The 19,842-nt window shown below is 39.8% G+C and overlaps 1 protein-coding gene across 6 annotated transcripts in view; it reads left to right on the forward strand.

The window, feature by feature from the left end:
- LOC146660328 (unconventional myosin-XVIIIa-like) overlaps positions 1-8,906 on the forward strand; it is a 62,613-nt gene extending 53,707 nt beyond the window's left edge. For 4 of the 6 annotated variants that reach the window (XM_085420132.1, XM_085420133.1, XM_085420135.1 and 1 more), the window contains 3 exons: positions 4,121-4,243; positions 4,851-6,240; positions 8,182-8,906. In XM_085420132.1, the coding sequence (XP_085276258.1) occupies positions 4,121-4,243; positions 4,851-6,228 (1,501 nt within the window). In that variant the 3' untranslated portion in view covers positions 6,229-6,240; positions 8,182-8,906. The remainder of the gene's footprint in view (positions 1-4,120; positions 4,244-4,850; positions 6,241-8,181) is intronic. The other 2 variants (XM_085420136.1, XM_085420137.1) reach the window with 1 other exon arrangement.
- The last annotated feature ends 10,936 nt before the right edge of the window (positions 8,907-19,842 follow it).

A 19,842-nucleotide genomic window follows, 5' to 3' on the forward strand; every position in this document is an offset into this window, starting at 1 on the left:
TGCTCTGCCCTTTTCTTGGTTGCTGTTATGAACAAACAAACAGAGTATTCCAGGGTCTCTTTCCAAGAGACGACAAGCAATATAAGTGATAAATATTACCATTCTGTAGAATATTCTTATATTTCACTTTTACTTGTTCCCATGTTCTAGTGGGTCCTGTTGTGGCTCTAATGTGAAAGGGGATATAATATAACATATTATAATATAATATAATGTAATATAATATTGGATAATATGGTGTGATATGATAAATCTACCCTACCGCCTACTGGTGTTGGCCAGAGGGGCCGATGGCGCGATATGGCAGCCTGGCTTCTGTCAGTCTGCCCCAGGGCAGCTGTGGCTACAACCGTAGCTGCCTCCACCAGTGTGTGAATGTGAGAGTGAATGAATAGTGGCATTGTAAAGCGCTTTGGGTGCCTTGAAAAGCGCTATATAAATCCACTCCATTATTATTGTTATTATTGAATTACTTACGAGTTTGATTTGTCAGCAACTTTCTGCCAGCCCTCTCTCCTTGCTTTTGCAGCCTTTGCAGTGTTCCCTTGCGTTTTAATTAAACTCTGAAACTCCTGAAATCCCTCACTCAAGAGTTCTTGCTCTGCTGCCGAAAAATACCGAGCGCGCTCCTTCGACATTTTCGCCGACCAATCAAAGGGTTGCCGATCAATGTTTCTACTATCGATGCGTAGCCCCTGTTGGGCCACCCAGTGATCTCACATTACTTCATCCAGCTATACTAATCGTCAACAACAGGTGTGTTCGGGGAACCGGAATAGCGAGCTCAGAGTTAGCGCGATGATTTGGTCTTGGATGTTTCATTTAATCTTGGATGTAGTAAGCGACGTACGAAGCACAGGGCCCTGGTGTTGCTGTAGCAATGATATTGATCATGCATAATCAGGCAGCTCTATAGGAGATATGTGTAGTAATATGAAACAATTACAATTCTGTGGTTGCCTGAATGTATCTTCAGTCATCTGCTTTTTTTCTGTGACAGTTTGGTGAAGATATTTTCAGTGTTTAATCTTATGGGAGTAATTTACATGTGCTCTGGAAAACCTTAAGCATGATTGTGTGAGTACTGCTTGTGAGTGTATGTCCTGTCTGCATATACAGCAAGTGGTGTGAACAACACAGTCCACTACTTGAATGTTTTGACTCAAAGCTGAGCTTTTGATTTCCTTGTATTCAAACATTCTACTAATCCAATCTTATTTTACAGTACTGTGAAACATTTAACTGAAAATATAAAAGTTCATCTTGTCTCTCGTGTTAAATGTGGTTATTTATTTTTACTCAACCCTCTTTTCTTTCATTTTCAATGTAGTAAAAGGATTTTGGCATGCTGAATAATTAACTGTCAATGCCAGCATAATCTTCTGTTTATAGCAAATATCCATAGCTTTCTACATTAACCTTTGATTGCTTTTTCAAAGGAATATGCTATTGTGCCTTTATTAATCACTTTGTCTTTCAATTTTTCATCAAACAGTCCATGTGTATCCGTGCTTTGCCTTTCTTTTTGTGCAACTCGAGGCAAAGAGCAACGATTTGCCATGTTTACTTAATTACATTTTCCCTCCTTCGACATCATTGCATTAACAGCATGGATGAACAGTAATGGAGGTGGTGATTTTCTCCTAATTATGAAGTGGATTTTCCAGATGAATTACATTACTATTGAATATTTTGTACTTAATATTTCAAAGCAGAGGTTGCAATTCTTGGATTAATGTGATTGTAGTGTCATTTACATTTCTGATTGCAGCACAATACTTTGCAAGGCAAGAAAAATTACCTTTTTTGTCACCAGGTGATAATTATCCTTGAAGTTCAAGTTAATTACATCAGAGTGCAATGTGTCCACGGTTTGACGTAATTAGCTCTTGTACAATAAAGACCATAAATGTATGGTTTAATGTTTCTGTTATTTAGCACTTACACGATAGCACCAAACCATACATGATTTGATGCTGACTGTAAGTATTTGCGACAAAGATTTACAACCAGTGTAGACCAATTGTCAGAAGCGATTAATGTTCACGTCTGAAGTCTTGGGGCTTGTTTGTATCTGTGGGCCTCAGGACTGGTTAGCTAGTGTGAGGCCAAGGACAAATCGTTTGTGACACCATTTGCACAGCACTCAATTGCAAGCCACCTTTTATTTTGCACGCCTGTGTGTTAGACTGAGGGTAGGAGATGGAGATAATTTTGCTGTGGGCTGGTTTCAGTATTTTGGTGTGTTATATATCATGTTAAAAAGTCACAGCATCAGGGAGATGACAAATGGGTAACATGTGTAATCAACACGCCGGTATTAACGAAGCTATTATCTCTCTCTTTTTTTTTTTTCTGGTGGGCTTTTATCAGTTGTATTTACTATGCGAAAGAGAGTAGAGGGAGTGTGAAATGAAGGGCTGGCTTATTATAGCTTGACTTGGACTCACAATTTTCACCTTTTGCCTCAGAAGGCACTACTCAGACTCTGCAATGGGCAGGGTTTGTGTAGTAAAATTATAACCAGACCACTTAATCTCGCTGGGATCATCATTACCTGAAAATTGGCCCCTGAGTTAAGATATAAATGCTCTTAGAAAGCCTGAATAGCACTTAAAGAACCTAATGCTCCTGGCGCTCTGCGCTCACTCCCTGACGATGCCCTGCTTTCACGCAGACCACCACAAAGAATGGAAGAAAGAACACAATTTGTTCTGAGAGGAGAAAAAATGAATGTGTGACGCAGAGATTGGTGACAAAGGAGACACTACTCTCTTCAGTGGGAGACCTATGTAAATGCACATATGGTATCTAGAGCTATTATGGAGGCTGGAGCTGTTTAGCTGTCATCTCACACCTCTTGGAATACTGTGTTTGCACCTTATAAGCAGTTTGCCACATTTTCCAGTGCTCAGAAAGAAAAGCTAGTCCACAGAGACAGATCTGTTACCTACATTGCTGTTTGTTATTTTTAATGGTGCTCAGCTTGATATAGACACAAGATGAACTATATATCTACAATTGTGATATGTGAAGCAATTATTTTAGATGGATGAAACGTGATTGTTGCAACGGTATCTTAGGTAAGGCGCTATGTAAGACGAAAAAAGATAAAGAGGAACTGCAAATTGGATCTCTCTATAATGAACCTTAATTTGTGTATTTAATATAGAGGATGTTGTCTTGAACGTAAGAAGTGTCTCTTAAGAATGTAATTTTCTGCTCTGCTCAGAAACACAAGTCAAACATACTTTATGCCTTCATAGCATATGTGTGTCTTTGCAATTTCAAAAGTGTGAAATGTGAAAATTTATTTTCACACATCATGCAGCCTAAGAAGGCAGTATATCTCGCACTGAAGGGAGGGAAGGGAAAAAAAGAGAAGAGGATTTTTCACTTAATGTAATTTGACCCCAGTGTCAGTATTGACTTAGAGGTTATGCCACTTTGCTCACCTCCTTGTGTCACTTTAACCTCCTAGGACAATGGGATGCATAACACAGAATATTCACCAAAAAAAGAAAAAAAAATCAACTGGGATCTGCTTAGCTCTTTCATCCAGATCTGTAGGTCTCTGTTTATTGATTGCCATGTCAAGCATAGGGCCATGGGGCTGTCTCAAGGCTCCACTCCAATAACAATCACCAGGGACGACAGGTGACAAGTCACACAGATGCTAGCAGCTTGGAACCAGCCAAACAAGTTAATTATACTTCCAGGAGCTTCATCTGCATACCGCCTTTTCACTAATGCATTTGCAGCACATTTGTCTCTTGTACGGACACCAAACTGTTGCATGGCGTCATACTAACCCCTATTTTTATATGAGAGAGAAATAACTGTAACCTGCTAACAGAAAGTTTTTAATATGTGAAATCAAACACCTTTTTTTTTCTTGGCTGTGTAATTTATGTAATCTGACACTATATAAAATACTTGATGTATTTCTGGAATTTAACATTAAACAGCCAAGTGACGATCAAAAGAACACATCCCTACATTTCTTCTTTGTGTGGAAGATTGTTCTACTTAAAGAAGAAAAATTTTAAGATGAGTATTTTTGCTGTTGGAAAGCCCTGGATGCTCTATATCAACTCTAGCTGATTTGGTTTCTTCACAGTGGAGAGGAGATGGACACAGATTCAGAAGTGGAGGACCGTGTGGACGGAGTCAAGTCTTGGCTCTCCAAGAACAAAGGCTCCTCCAAGACCATGTCACAAGAGGGAAGTCTGAAGAGCACCAGGTTAGTGAAAGCTTTCCATGCTTTTTGTCAGATGACCGTATAATTCCCCATTATAACAGTGATGAAACTACCCACATCGCCAGCCTTAAAAAGGCCCACGATTACCTGGGGCAGTTTGCAACAGAAGGATGAGTATTTCATGTGATTAGGTGTCATCTCTCTCTCCCGGTAATCTGTCTAATGACAGGAGGCAGGATGGGGAAGCGGCTGCTGTCAAATTTATTGAAGTGGCCTGTGGCCAGTTGGCACGCCTGCAAAATGACGCCTCTACCACAGTTAGATAGATCTTCTCACTGGTTGATTGCCTCACTTTCTACAGTGTACACTGTGCATAACAGCAATAGCCAGAGGTACTGAATGTGTTCCCTGACTCTTGAATGGTTTCAAGGACAAAATGAAAATGACAGATTTATTCTATAACAAATTGACATCAGTGTGTCAAAGTATGAAAATGTAACCTTTCAGTTACCACATATAAGCTGTCATAGTTGTCATACATCAGCTGTGAATATTTCACGAAATTAAAATTGAGAGTTCCGGCTTTAAATACGCAGTATTTTTCTTCTTGTGTTCTCCTGGTTGTCATTTTTCTTATGCGACTCTTTAGATATTCAGCAAATGCAGATGCCAAAGAGATGAAAGAAGGTAAGGAGAAGATTAATGACAAAGATGGGAAAGAGGTAGAGCCGAGCAGATCGGTGTCTGTCCTGAGCTCTCTGAGCTACCGGAAACGCTCCAATCTGAAGGACTCCATAGGAGGTACAGGCGATGACAGCTCCCTGTTCAACACTCTCAAAGAACAGCCTGACACACTAGACCATGCCTCCATTCGAAAATCTAAATCAAAGTCTGGAGACCTTCAGGAAGATTGGAAGAAGAGTCGGTCACAGGAAGACTTAGAAGACAAAGGTTCTGTCATCTCTTTAGCCTATTCTGAAGCCACCAGCAGAGCCAGGAAGGGTTTGGAGTCCCGCTGGACTTCACGCAGCAGCCCTGAGTTTGATAAAGAGTCCATGGTATCCTCTGTGGGTCCCAGCAGGATGTCCACCCGGAGAGCAATGATGGACATGGATGATGACAATAAGTCAACTATCAGCAGTGTGAGCCGATCCAGCCCTCGATCGCTCCATCGCAGCACATCTTGGAAAGATGAGAGACGCAACAGCTCTCGCTTGTCCGTTGCCCGCAGCTGTGGCCTGAGTGAGTTTGGCCTACACGTAGATGACGATGATGACGGCCAGAGTGTTGCTTTTAGCAGAGGGGGAGCCTCGCCTTACAGTCCCCGCTCACGCAGTCGCAGCCTTTCTACATCAGCTCAAACACGCTCATCAGACAACAATCCGCTTGACACGTCAGACATTAAATTAGTCACCCATCGAAACTACTTGGACCCTGACCTAGAGGCTGCAATTAATGAGGTGCTGAGCTTCAAACCTATTAAGTTCAAACGCAGCAAACTTGATGAGTCTAGTGATGAGGACAAGGATGAAAAGATGAAACAAGTGAGTGAGGACAGTAGGAAGAAGGTTGAAAGTGAAGGGCTGGGCTGCAGCACTTCTAACCCGCTTCGTTCTTCATTAGGCTCTACTCTGGAGCACAGTAACAGGCCAACAAGCACCAGCAGCTCTCGTAGTTGTCTAGATAAAAAAGGTAAAGTTTCATCATCTGAGAGCTCCTCATCGTCAGATGACCATCACAGCAGAAAGAGCTCAAAGTTGAAAAAGGGCAAGAAGAAATCCAAGAAGAGCTCTAAGAAAAAAAGCGAATCAGAAGACTCTTCTTCCTCTTCAGAGTCTTCGTCCTCCAACTCAGCCATCTCCTACCGCAGCTCCAGTAGTATTAAAAAGTGCCCTAAACAAGAATCTGATGACGACGAGAAGGAACTTCCAGGTCATGGAAAATCTAGTAAGAAGGAAACAAAGAAGAAGCAGAAGAAAATGGACAGCTTGGTGATGAAGTACCTGTACAGGCATGACAGTGACTGATACTGAACGAAGGTGATACTTGGTGTGGTGATAACCCCGAGCCTGCCATAAAGTTTGGTCGTCTGACTTAAAATACTAACGTTTGCTATGTGTGACAGTTTCTTTGTTTTTAGTTTGGTTTTTATTCATCATTTTGACTAAATGGTCCGTGTGAAGAACAAATGCTGATTTGTACTACTACCAGTGTTCTTGACAAACATGACACAGGCCTATTGATGCCTACCACCGTTTTTCCTTTGCTTGTACTGACATTTGTCTTAATTTAAGCTTCACATTTTTCCATACACTGTAGTGATGCCTCTGGTTTGCATTACACAAACTCCTTGAGTTTTATTTTTAAATTCCATTAGAAACAACAGTTTATATTTAGGTTTAAAGTAATCCATCACTGCAATTCATCAGATTCTTTTTAGCTTTTATTTGTCCCGCTCCAAGGCATCACAGGCAGCACACTGAAATATTTGTCCTGAAATAGTAGTGATATAAAGCAGTGTTACATTCCTGTGTGTTTTTTATTTAAAAAAAAAAAAGCATCTCTGCAAATCTGAGTGTTTTTCCTAATGGTGTTTGAGATGGTGTTTTGCACGCATAGTATTAAGAGAAGAGTGTCTGCCTGTGACTGTTCCTCTAGCACAAACTGATAAACAGATGCTGGCAATAACGGGGAAAAAATGTAATTACACCTATTTTTCTTTTTGCATGTTAACTGTGAAGAGTTCAGGTGTGACGTGACTGTTGATATTATTTGATGTAAACATGTGTAATATATTCTAAAATTAGCTCTGCCTCAAAAGCTATCTATTTTGAGTTCCTGATAGCATCTCTTGTTCTTGTCATACCTATGCCAGCGAACTAATAAAGGCCAGTTTTCTGTATGTGTTAACAATTTAGCCTTAAAACACAGCTCTCTGTGTGCTGTTGCTTTTGCTGTTGCAAAATGGTCAAATATTCATTTCACACTTCATTAAAGTAAACCTACTTGAAAGTAATTATTAGGACATTTTGATTTTAATTTGTATTGCTTGTTTTGATACATCTTGCTGCTCTGGAAGCTAGTTACACAGGTGGCTTAAAGCAATCTGGTTATATATTAGTTTTCATGGATATAGCTAGAAGGTAATCAAATTATAAATATGTTAATTTGCAAGCACCCCTTTTATCAAATTTTTAAAAAGTATTTTTTAAATGTTAGTGTCCTTGGCTTATGTACTGACACAGTTCATGGATGAAATGCAGCATTTTGTATGTTGAACATGCAGTGCAGTGTACTTCAAGCAGATGTCTAATACTCAAGGACACTCATGTGTGTTTAATCAGAAAGATACTATTTTAGTGTTAAAGAGCCTGTTTCAGTGGTTTTTCCTTGTTCTCATTAAATTGTATCTTAATGGAAGTATTCATATACTGGAATCTCTGCAGTAAGCTAAGCTGCTATCAAACTAGTGCAATGAGTGATTCTGATGTAATGAGTTGTCATGACAATGGATTCTAAGAATGGCTCCAGGTAAATAACCTTTTTAATGAGTAGAGGCAGAAGCAAGGCACAAGCTCACTGAATGCTGTGTTGGTTCTGATTTAATCTCTTCTACATTTAACCTACTAACAGCACATATTTACTAATATTTGAACATGGTGCCATTACAATACTTCTGCATGTAATTTTTAAGCATTTAGCTCAATAAGAAATTTATTTTAATGATTCATAAAGTTTTTTTTATTGGTGTCCACAGAGCTAGAATCTCTGTGACGCAAAAAGAGGGAAACCATGCTAACATAGTGCATGCATGTCTTGCTCATTTAAGAGTTTATTGACTGGAAAGAGTCAGCCAAGAGTTTTGTATCTTAAAAGCTGTTTTTTTTTCTTTTCTTTTTTTTATGTGCGTTTGCTTTTTTTTATGGGGCTATAAAAGAAATCGTGTTCTAATGTGTCTGTATGTGTATTGACCCCTACAGCCCTCCTGTACACCGGAGAGATGCGAGTCTGCCCAGATCAGATGAAGAGGATGAGGTGGACAGAGATTGGGGGCAGGCGCCGAGGCAGATCAACTGCGAGGGCTCGCTGGCAGAGAGCTCGTCATAATCCACAGCCTGTCAACCTTGGTTTTTCAGTGACACCAATCGCACAACAGGGACACAGTTCTTTTCTGCTAACTTTATTACTCTTTCCCAGCCAACAAGAACAGAAATGAGGCACACAAAGAATGCTTTTTGTTGAGTAGGTTAGCTTGGGCATTTCATTATCCTCATTGTGGCACACCTAATAACATCATAAAATTATTTTGCTTAAATTATGCTTCTTTTAAGTATTATTTGAAAGAATATTAAAATGAAGGACTATCAGAAGAACCTTTGTGCTGCTGCTTTATTTATAAGAGCTGCTTTTCAGGCATATTTAAGCACCCCTCTGCACTTTTCTGACTTTACAGATAGCTCTGCCAAGAGGATTTAGATAAGCCTGCTTTGGTTTTGGACTTCTTCAAGAAGGTCTGACCAACTATTAAGATTATTCTTATCTTTTCCATTAATGTAGACTACTGCAGTGGGAGGAATTAACCTCTTTTTAATTAATTATCTCACTGCCCGTTTACATATGGCTCTTGTTGCAACTTGAGATATTCATAATTTTAAGAATGTGAGGTTAGCTAATTATTGCTGACAGGAAAAAAAAACAGACAAAACTAAAACCAAGCTGTTAGGGTTTTAAAGATGACCTATGTTGGAAATTCTGAGAAATGGAGTTAAGTTAAGATTTCAATGTGCATTGATAGTTTAAATGGATATCTACTATGTTGAATCAAATGCTTTAGATGCAACTTAGATAAAATTGAATAAAGCTACAAGTATTTTATTGAGATGAAGTTTGCTGTATTTTTGTGCTACTTGAAGTTCAAAGGGAATGCATTTTTTTGTTGCTAATATAGCTTCTTTAAATAATATCCCACAGGAGATTATTCCAGTTTTTGGATATATAATAAAATGAAGTCTGTTCTGATCTCTCCGTTGCTGATTTTACTACTTTAAAAGTGTACGATGAAGATGATCTTTAGAGCATTTTGGGCAAATTGGCTTAAGCAAATAATTCCATACCTTTTTGCTATTTCAGGGTGCCAAATATGACATGGATTATATTCTTATAAATAGTTAATGTTTGCATATGAGAAAAGTTTGGGTTGGGAATGTAAAAGCAGCCCTTAAAATCATATTCCTTTCTTTTATATTGAGGCTCTTTCTCAAAGCTGTCATTTTGAATGTAATTTAAAGGATCATTAGAGCCATATGTTAAAATATCAGCAGCAGGATTTGAAAGATTCTTCCTTGTGTTGGGCTTTTTTCATTCAAAGTACTGCCAAAATACCTTTAATTAAAACCACTCTGCTCATAAAATGTAATACTTGTATGTAATTTCAGATGCACAGAGGTATGAATTGATTTCTTATTGGCATTTTTTTTCTTTTCAGGCACATATGAAAATAACTGAATACTTCTTTATTTAACCTTGATAATGATATCCTTAGTGTGATGTAATGGATTTTAATGTATGGGCTTTCTGCTCATGCGAAGAAAAGCTTGAAGTGTCTGTCTTACTATTAGCATATTATTTTCTCAGTTTTCTTTTCTATGCTTCAGACATGAATATTAATGTGGAACACAGGAAACTTTGATGTCAGTTTTTCAGAATAGACTTGTTAAATGAAGAAGAAGAAGAAAAAAACCCTACATTTCATTGCCTCCAAGTTGGAGTAACTGACTTTACCAGATAATACTTCAAAACTTTGCACTTCATCGTATCTTTTTAAAAGGCTTGTCTATTTTCATTATTGAACAGATTGCCACATGTTATATGCGTGATCTCAGAGGGATTTTTTTTTTTTTGGCAAATAAATTCTGCTGTTTACAAAAATCTGTGTTGGCTCACTGTAATTGCATAGAGGTATAATTTGGATTCACATTAGTTTGAAATTCACCACTATCAGAAAACAGCTTGAGAAATGGTTACAAAGCAAGGAGGACAGGTTTAGTTTAAGAAAAAAAAAATCTGATGTCTGATTAATTTTAGCTCATCTGCTGCATGGAAGTGTCTCATCATACCCATCCAGTTTTCCCAGGAGAGCACAGAGGAAACAAGCAATTCATAGAAATGATTAATTCCGAGTAGATGGGGAGGCAGACTGAATGTTGCTCACACTTAATTTGACTGCTGCACATCTACACAGTTCAAAACCAAGCCTTGGGCAAATTCAGGAAGATCAAAAACCTGAGTGCAAGCATAGTCTTCCTTCCACATCAATCTTTATTCTACATAGGCAAAGCTTACCTAGATTCAAAGGGATTGATGGGTTTTAGATTACCACCTTGGTTGACATTCACACACAGTGTGTTTTTGCTTTAAAGAATCCCCCTATTTATCCAACCAATCTGTAATCCTCGCTCCTATACACAACCTGTTCTGCTGCATCACTCTGTGCCAGGGAGCTTTTGCTGTAATTTCACTTCACTTGCGTGCACCCTCCGGATGGCTGCATGTTTCTGCTTAAAGGCTTTCCATTGAGTGACAGATTAAATTCTGCTCCCGATTTTACTTATTTTGGCTCTAACACTGTTTCACAAGCCACTGGAGCAGGAAGTCATTAGCTCAACAAAGCCAAGCAAGTCTGTGTTTACGGTGCCACCCTCCCTGTTATTTAAACAGAGCGGTTAGACCACAGACATTTGCTGCGCTGGAAGTCTAAAGCTGCACCTCCATGGACAACAGTGCCCCATACAATTATATAGCATGCCAGGCTTTTCATTTAGCTTATTAAGTAGAATATCTGAATATTTGTGTTTTCTAGTAACCTTTAAGCATCGCCTTGGATGAATTTCTCTCAAAAATATTCACGGTACCTTCTTGCCTTCCCCAGCAAGATTATGTGCCAGCATGGACAAAGATGCACCTTTTCAAAATGACAAAGCTGATGGAGAGCAGCCAGACACGGTCACAACCGACTCTTAAATAACACTGTGTGCCAGCATCGGCATAAGCAGCTGTGTTCTCAGAGCGTCTTCACATTTTGACCTTGGTTGGAGGCCATCCTGCCAGGCTGTAAGATATGTGGGGGTGCAGTTAGACGGGAGAACATATTTATCAGGCATCATCCTCAACTATTAGTGCTTCCAGTTTCCTGCTGTATGCCTGCTGTCAATAAAGCACTGATTGGAGGCACTGGGACATTGCCTGCAGGGACCAGGTGAGGAGGCTGCATTCATTTGCAATTCTAAGATGAAAAGAAGCAGCAGAGTGTGCTGCTTGGGCGCCTCTCTTTGTTTGCACATATCATTTCCACTCTAATGAACACGGCGCAGTAGTGGGGCCTCAAGGCTCAAAGGTAGGTGCAAACATTGTTTACATTTTGCATAGGTCTTCTGTGGGCCTGGGGGACCATTAAAGGATTTTTTCTTCCTGTGTGGGACTTACCAAAAAAAAAAAAAAAAAAGGCAATGGGGAATCTGTGATTTATTTTGTTTCATGCCCCTCTAATACCTAAGCACGGTTTAAACCCCCCAAACAAATTGTGGGAATCCTTGGAGTGTTAAAAAAAATGTCGCAGCGTCTACCACCAATTTCAATGTCGGATTTCTCCCTCTCTATCTCCACTCCACACTATGCAGGTGGCCAAAGCCTCCCACTGTGCTCAGAACTGTTCAGTGCTTAGTGTCTCTGCCAAAGGAGAGTTGCTACCCCTGCCACTGATGTATGTGTATGTGTGTGTCTGGGTGAGAGGGAAATGAAGTCTTAGGATGTAGTCTACAGCAGTCCACTACATTTAAGGGATTTGAAAATGCAAATGGTCATTTTCTCTCTCTCCACAGCATTTCTCTGTGGTAAAAATGTTAGCAGAGTGTGCTGCTTCACCAACGCTTTGTGCTCTCGGTTCTTCACAGTGATGGGATTTCCTTTGTTTCCTTTCACCTTCTGCTGCAATTATATTTTTTTAGTTCTGCAAGCCTCAGAGACAGATCCAGGGTTGTCCTTAAATCCAAGTGTTAGATGAACAAATACCCACATGGTCGTCTCTTATTTCTTATCTGACTGTGGTTTGCGCATTTTATTTTGCATGTCTTTCTAAAATGATTTGTATACGCAACACCTACTGTGAACTATTCATTTAATGAAAATCTGTTTCAATCATAAGGCACCAAATCACAGCCACAGTCGCCTCAAGGTGCCTTATATAGTAAGACCCAACAATAATAGAATTCAGTGAAAGTTGATAAAATCAAAACATATAAAAACTTAATCAAATACACTCCCCCTCTAATCCGAATCTCTATTTCATAGGTCATAGAGATTGACAGGCCAAACACATTATATGACTCCTGCTTTAATCTTAATGCTTCCTGGGTGTTTTAGAGGTCATCCACAGTCTGACCTCTAAAACTAAGCTTTTTATTTCATCATATCCTGAGTGGAGCGAGCATTTGAATATAATCTTCTACACCTTTTTTAAATTTTATTTTAAAATCATGTGTTTGGTTTTGTGCAACGACGACATGCACACAGCAGTAATTTAAATGTCCTGAATCTCTTTCCTCATTTGCTCATTTCTATTGTGAAAAAGCAACTTGATCAACCATATTAATTGTGGCCAAACAGATGGGAGGGTTGACATGGGCGAGGATGGTGACAGAGATTTGCGTAGGAGGCTGCTGGTGTAGCTGTGCTGCTTTCTTACACTGATAAATGCAGTGATAGATTACTAAGTAGCCCTTGAACTCTCTGGAAGGGGCGTTCACTGCTGCCATTGGTGTACCTACAGGCTGTCAGTGTTAATGGGAGGGAGGTGTGAAACCACAATGCTAAATTCCAATTTCCCCATCTCTACATTTGTGAACAGGGGCCTGTTTCTAATAATCCCTACATTTTAGATCCCACTTCCACCCGTCGGGGGGTGTGGCATGTTGTTTCCTGAGAGCTGCTGCTACGCTTTCCCTTCATGGTCAACACATTGCACAGAAGCTCGTCCCCATCCTGAATACGCCTCAATTGACCATCACTAAATTTCTCTAAACACTGTCTTTGAAATCTCCTGCACTGCAAGAATTTTTTTTTTCTTTTCCTCCATGAAAAACGTAAAACTATTTTATCTTTTGGAGTGCTGGGTTTTTTAACTACAAAGGAAATGTGAAAATACATTGTGTTGACTTTACCAGACACGTAAATATATTCTTCAGCTATGTCTTTGCGTGAGTCATTGCACTGAGAGATAAAATGTTCTCTACTTGGTGCCAGCACTTGACAGCTTGGTGGTCTTTACCACCAAACTCACGAGCACTGCAGCTATAAACTGATAGATAGCAGGAATTAACTATGCATCTAATTACAGACTTTATAAGCATAACTCAGTGAGCAGATGGAAGTCACTGGTGTGTTTGGAGTCACTTTATCCAAACCCCAGGAGAGTACACTGCATCATATCCAGAGGAACATATTCCTCTTCGAAGTGAGATTTATTTAAACTAATACAAAAGCCTAGTGGCCATTTGGCTTTGGACTGGTACTGTGTCATTGAGGCTTGGCATGAGCAGAGAAAATGTGCACATCTTTGCTGGAGTGTATACAAGATCTAGTTGGTTGTCACAGCACATATGTATATCGCTGTTGCCAGGTGGTGGATACATCTTAACCCATCGTGAACTGTACAGTAAATGCTACAGTCACAATCAGCTATAAGTGGGCTAAATGTTTCTCACAAGGAACTTATATGCTCTGAAAAACAGAGTTAAATGACATTTTCCATTAGGTAAACAAGACTAACAGTCATTAAATAAAGGCGCTAATAAACTAAAATTAACTATTTGCACACTTTGCTTTCCATGACTCGTGTTTCACATTTGCAATTACTTGTCAAATGTTTTAAAATGTAATTTTCTTTTTTAACTCTCAGGATGTCTGATGTTTGCACTGATATTTTTCAGAGCTTTGGCTTTTCATTTCTGCAGTAATTGAAAGGAGAACACTTTCACTCAAACCCAATCCCTGAATCTGAAGACGTGATTTTATTTTCCATTTCATTATAACCCTGGAGAAACTGGGGTAGGCAATTTGTGGCCACAGCTGATTGGGAGATCTTAAACTGTTATTCAAAGATGAGAACCAATCAACATCCGCTGGTGAGGTATTTAATGGAGATAAGGTTCTGAATAGAAATTGGAAAATGCATAAAGTGGCAAAGTGGTGCCTGGAACATATCCTGAGATTGACAGGCAGACATTGAATGAGTCGGGCAGGATACTAATGTCTGTCCTGTCATTTGGCCTTCCCTTTTAGCAGGCTCCATCTCACTGTCCGTGTGGGACTAAGTCTGAGTGACAAGCCACTGACATTTACAATCTCTGGGCCTCAAAGTGTGGGCAAGCATGCCCGTGCTGAAATGTGATCACACTGGATGGTCAGAGTCATTAGTGAATCATGTTATGGCCCCGCATAGACTGCTATTACGCCCCTCCCCAGTTGATGGTGTTTTTTCTCTAAACTCTAATGCAGCTTTTGGTGTTTAATTATATTACTTTTAGTACAAGGTCATCACAGAGCACTACCTTTGGGTGAGATAAAGATTAAATAAAATACAAAAGGACACTTGAATATTTCATGATTGGCTGTTAGCTGTTCACAAGTTCAAATAAATAATTTAATGATGTAATGAAAACATGGCACTGACATAACTAAACTCAAAGATATTCTCAGAATATCTACCTATTACATTTAGCACTCATAAAACCTTAGAGACGCAGTGGTGAAAGGGAACCATACTGTGCCTAAGCTACATTTTTTAAGCATTTCGGTTGTGTGAGAATATTGTCCTTGTGTCTCTGTGCAGTAGCTAAGTAATGACAAAGTCAGCAATGTTGCTAGGAGACTTAATGTCCAGACAAATGGTAGACTAATAGTCACTGAATTATTCAGTATCAGCACAGGAGGTGAGGCAGTTAAGAAAAGTTATATCAGTGTGGAAGGTCTATTTTCTTCCTGAGACCTTTGCAAACGTACAAATGGACTTCATCACTGGAACTTCAGGTGGATCCGTTTATGTATATTTCCTCACCTTCATCCTCTGCAGTGCTCATACAGGGGCGTGCAAAGTGAAGTACCTCTCTCGCTCTCTCTCTTTTTCTGCAAGCCACTGCTCAAGCTATACTGTACAGTATGGATCCGTCCCATTCCAGTAGCACAAATTAATCTACACCAGCTGTCCACCTGAAACAGACCCCGTATGTACAGTACAAGGACACCTTCATTTATTTCACTTCTTCCTGCCAGGGGAAATCTACGAACGTGATTCAGAGCTCCTGTGCCGTTGTTCTGGCTAAACAATACATTTCAATGAGATGCAAGCTCTCAGCAACAATGTGAATATAAATCAGTAAATCGTTGCACACCTCCTTTTGAGTCTTAGGCAGGTAATGTGTGTGTGTGTGTGGTTTAGATTGCATTGGTTGTGAGGCAGTGCTTGTAGCTGTTTCTATAACTAGAACTAAAAGGAAATTGCTTGTAGCATTTTTCAGCAAAATACCAAATTACACACGGGTTGAAAAATATAGCTTATGGGTTTCTTTGAAGTTCAGATGTAATAAGGTTCAGGCAGTTTCTGGTGATGGTGAAAGGACAGCATATTTCCCAGACAGACAGAACCAGGTGGTATAGCATTCAGCATGGCATGCTATAAACACAGCAAAATCACATGATTGTCGCCCTATGCTGTGCATGTGCATACTCAAAAACAGCAGCCCTGGGATTCAGTCATTTCTAAACACAATATATGTAACTATTTTTTTTAAATGACTGTGTGCAATAAAAGACCAAAATACATTAACTGTTGTATAATGATACATTTATGAAGTATTTTAATCCAGCACTCAATGTTGCATCATTTGAAGGACTTTCTTTGCAAGATCCTTTGACTAATAATAATGGATACTTTATTGATCCCCATGGGGAAATTACTTGTTTTTCTCTGCATTTGACCCATTCACTCAGTGAAGCAGTGGGCAGCCCACTAAGCAGGCGCCCGGGGAGCAGTGTGTAGGGACGGTACCTTGCTCAGGGGTACCTCAGGGTAGCCGTTAAGTGGATTCGAACCGCCGACCTTCCGATCTAAATCCTACGTTTATTCTCGCAGTCTATTGTGCACTCACAGACTATTTTACACTTTACTGACACCAGCCTGGACCTTCTGCTTTTTTCAGAACTGCCTTAATTTTTCATGGCATAGATTCAACGAGGCGCTCGAAACATTGCTCAGAAATTTTTGCTCCGCACTGATAGCACATGATAGCATCGCACAGTTGCTGCAGATTTGGCTGCTGAATATCCATGATGTGAATCTCCTATTCCACCACATCCCAAAAGTGCTCTATTGGATTGAGATCTGGTGACTGTGGAGGCCATTTGAGTTCAAGATGATCTGAGCTTTGTGACATGGTTTGTTATCCTGTTAGAAGCAGACATCACAAGATGAGCACACTGTGGTCATAAAGGGATGCAAATGGCCACCAACAATACTCGGGAAGGCTGCAGTATTTAAACAATGCTCAGCTGGTATGAAGGGACCCAGAGTTTGCCAAGAAAATATCCTGCCATCATTACAACACCATCAGCAGCCAGAACCATTGATATAAGGCAGGTTGGATCCATGTTTTCATGTTGTTTTATCTTTTTCTGAAAATTCTCTGCATACCCTAGAAAAGTTTGTGCAGGAAAATCCCAGTAGATGAGCAACCTCTGAAAGAGTTAGACCAAGGTGAACATGTGTTCTTAATAAAGTGGGTGGTGAGTGCAGAAGGAAGCTTTGGCATCATATGTGGTGCAAAGGTTATTTCGATTTTCTTTTTCAATGAATGGGTTATTTTTTTTTTAACTATAAGGCAGTTTCTTTTCACAATGCATTTTGAAATCTTTCCACTGCATAGCATTGGGAACAAATACTTACATTTAGTGTTCTCTGCTACACTGTGTTTAATATGGACTGCAGCTTAGGAAAAGATTTTGTCTTTCCTTGAACTTTTTACAGGGTTGTGTTGTGTTTACACTCTGTTTACATCTCTGTTTTTGTTCACAGCTTGTTGGCCTTTGTACTTGTTAAATAACTAAAAATTACTTCACAACATATTAATGTAATTTCTTCAAAGAAAAACAAAACCCAAAACCTTGAACACCTTCAGTCTTGGTGTAGGAAAACCAGGATTTCAATGTAATGCTGTATCAGAATCTGCTTTTACTCTTGAACACATTTCCATTCATCCAGAAATACTCCAGTTCCTGCAGAACCAGGCTGCACTTCTGTTACCACTGCCAGATTCCTCCTGATTGCACCATAAAAAGACAATTTGCAATGCTGGGCTCAGTCTGCACACTGTGCCAATGGATCATTGCTAGGGATGCTATTCACTATTCAGCTAGGTTTTCCCTCCTTTTCTCACAACTGCAATACCAATATGTTTGCATCTGATAGAGAGAAAATATATACCACCCCTTGTGTGTAAACGTATTATATAAGACACACCAATATCACCAGGTTTATGCAGTTTGCATTCTATTTTAATATCAAGCTCCTCTGCTGTTACATAGAATGTAATAATTGAATACAAATAATCTAAATGAAATATTTGTGATAATATTTTACCTCCTGATTTACCCTCCATCCTGTGTCTAGTCTGTGAGACTCATATAGTGTATATTTAGAGTCCTCTGTCACCATCTCTTCCCTTAAGGGCAGATGGCTGAAGCAAATCTCAAAGTGGCCGCTTCGCATCGAACAGTTCGGGTGATGGATGGCCTCCTGTGTGATGTATAGCTGTTACTTTCTTCCCCACAGGCCTCCATGGGTTGAATTTGGTCAAGTGACCTCTGCTTCCTGTGTATCCTAGCTCATCCCTGGAGTCCCAGTCTGCGGCCTGGGTGTAAATATGATCCATGGGGCTACATGGCAGACGATGAGCGATGTACCTTATTGTCTTCAGGACAGAAATCAGATGCTCTTAGGTTTCTTCCAGCCCTCTTCACAATGCGGCATACTCACTTGGCAGAGCTGGAGTTTATTCTCTCTCTATATACATTTTTTCAGTTGTTTGTGGTGATTACTAAGTGTCCAGCATTATTAGTACGGTAATAGATAAAGGTGTATCTCCTCAGTAATTACATGAAATTTTATTGAAATTCCAGTGTAATTATAGTCACCTACAAATACGTAAAGATAGATACACTGGAATAGAGCAGTAACAATTGAGGGTTTTTAAAGAAATAACTAAAGGTCCTTATTATGGCGTGGCTTTACATCTCTATTTATTGTTCATATGGTCATGTGCATGATGGATGTTCTATTATTCAGTTGCCTGTTTATTTATATTTTGATATTTTAGATCGCCGTTTAAAGGGCAGCACGGTGGCAAGGTGCACTGTTGCCGCACAGCAAGAAGGTCCTGAGTTCAATTCCACCATCAGGCCGGGTTCTTTCTGTGTGGAGTTTGCATGTTCTCCCCATGTTTGCGTGGGTTCTCTCCGGGTACTTCGGCTTCCTCCCACCGTCCAAAGACATGCAGCTTGTGGGGATAGGTTAATTGGATAATCCAAATTGCCACTAGGTGTGAATGTGCGAGGGTGTACCCCGCCTCTCGCCCCATGACAGCTGGGATAGGCTCCAGTGCCCCCCCGCGACCCTGAAAAGGATAAGCGGAAAGCGAATGGATGGATGTTTAAAGGCAGCTTTCAAAATGAGTGTATTTTTTAAAAATCGGCTTGATTTAAATAAACAACGACTCGGTATACTCCACTCCATGATATGGCCCACGCTCATAATCAGAGATGGGCAGTAGCGCTACTGTAATCTGATTACTTTCTTCAAGTAACGAGTAAAGTAAGGGATTACTATTGCAAAAACGGTAATTAGATTACCGTTACTTTCCCGTAGGAACACTGCGTTACTGCGTTACTAAAACCGTGATTTTTTTGCGAGAATGTCTCATGACAGTGACGTAAGTGAGTGCGACGTTGGTGACAACAGCTGTGTGCAGATCAACAATGGATCATATATCGAGTGCAGGAGAGAGTATGAGCATGCAGCGTTTAAAGCGTGGAAGTTACTGACCTTACTTTGAGTTTGATTCCATAAAAAGTGACAAAAACATTAGCGTCCATCGTGCGTGGGAAGAAAACTTCTTTTTACACCGAAAAAACCCCCTAAACAAGCTCCGAGTGCGCTACGATGTAATGGGAAATTCACAGAGAAACTCGCGGATTCTTCCACTGACCGCTGCGCCACACCTGCACCAGAGCACACCTCCGCCTACCCCACTCCTGCTTTACAGGTGAAAATAGAGCAACAGGACCGCTAGTCTGTGACTTTATTTTCTGCTGTGTTTTACTTGCATCTATTTGAAAGAGTGAGTGTAAACACAAAAAAATTATTTTATTTTATGTGCTGGAATGTGCAGAAAATAGGTTTAAATGTTAAACTAATTTCTTCAAGTCAGAGAATGGTGCATATAATTTAATTTTTGTCTGATGCATGAAGTTAAAAGATTAAAATGGATAAAACAAGTTAAAAAAAAAGAGACTTTTCCATTTGATTACATTTTGTA

The sequence above is a fragment of the Rhamphochromis longiceps genome, linkage group LG10 (assembly GCF_057381845.1).
Source record: "Rhamphochromis longiceps isolate RC_006_pf linkage group LG10, R_longiceps_female_GT1.1, whole genome shotgun sequence".
In the NCBI taxonomy this organism is placed as follows: domain Eukaryota; kingdom Metazoa; phylum Chordata; class Actinopteri; order Cichliformes; family Cichlidae; genus Rhamphochromis; species Rhamphochromis longiceps.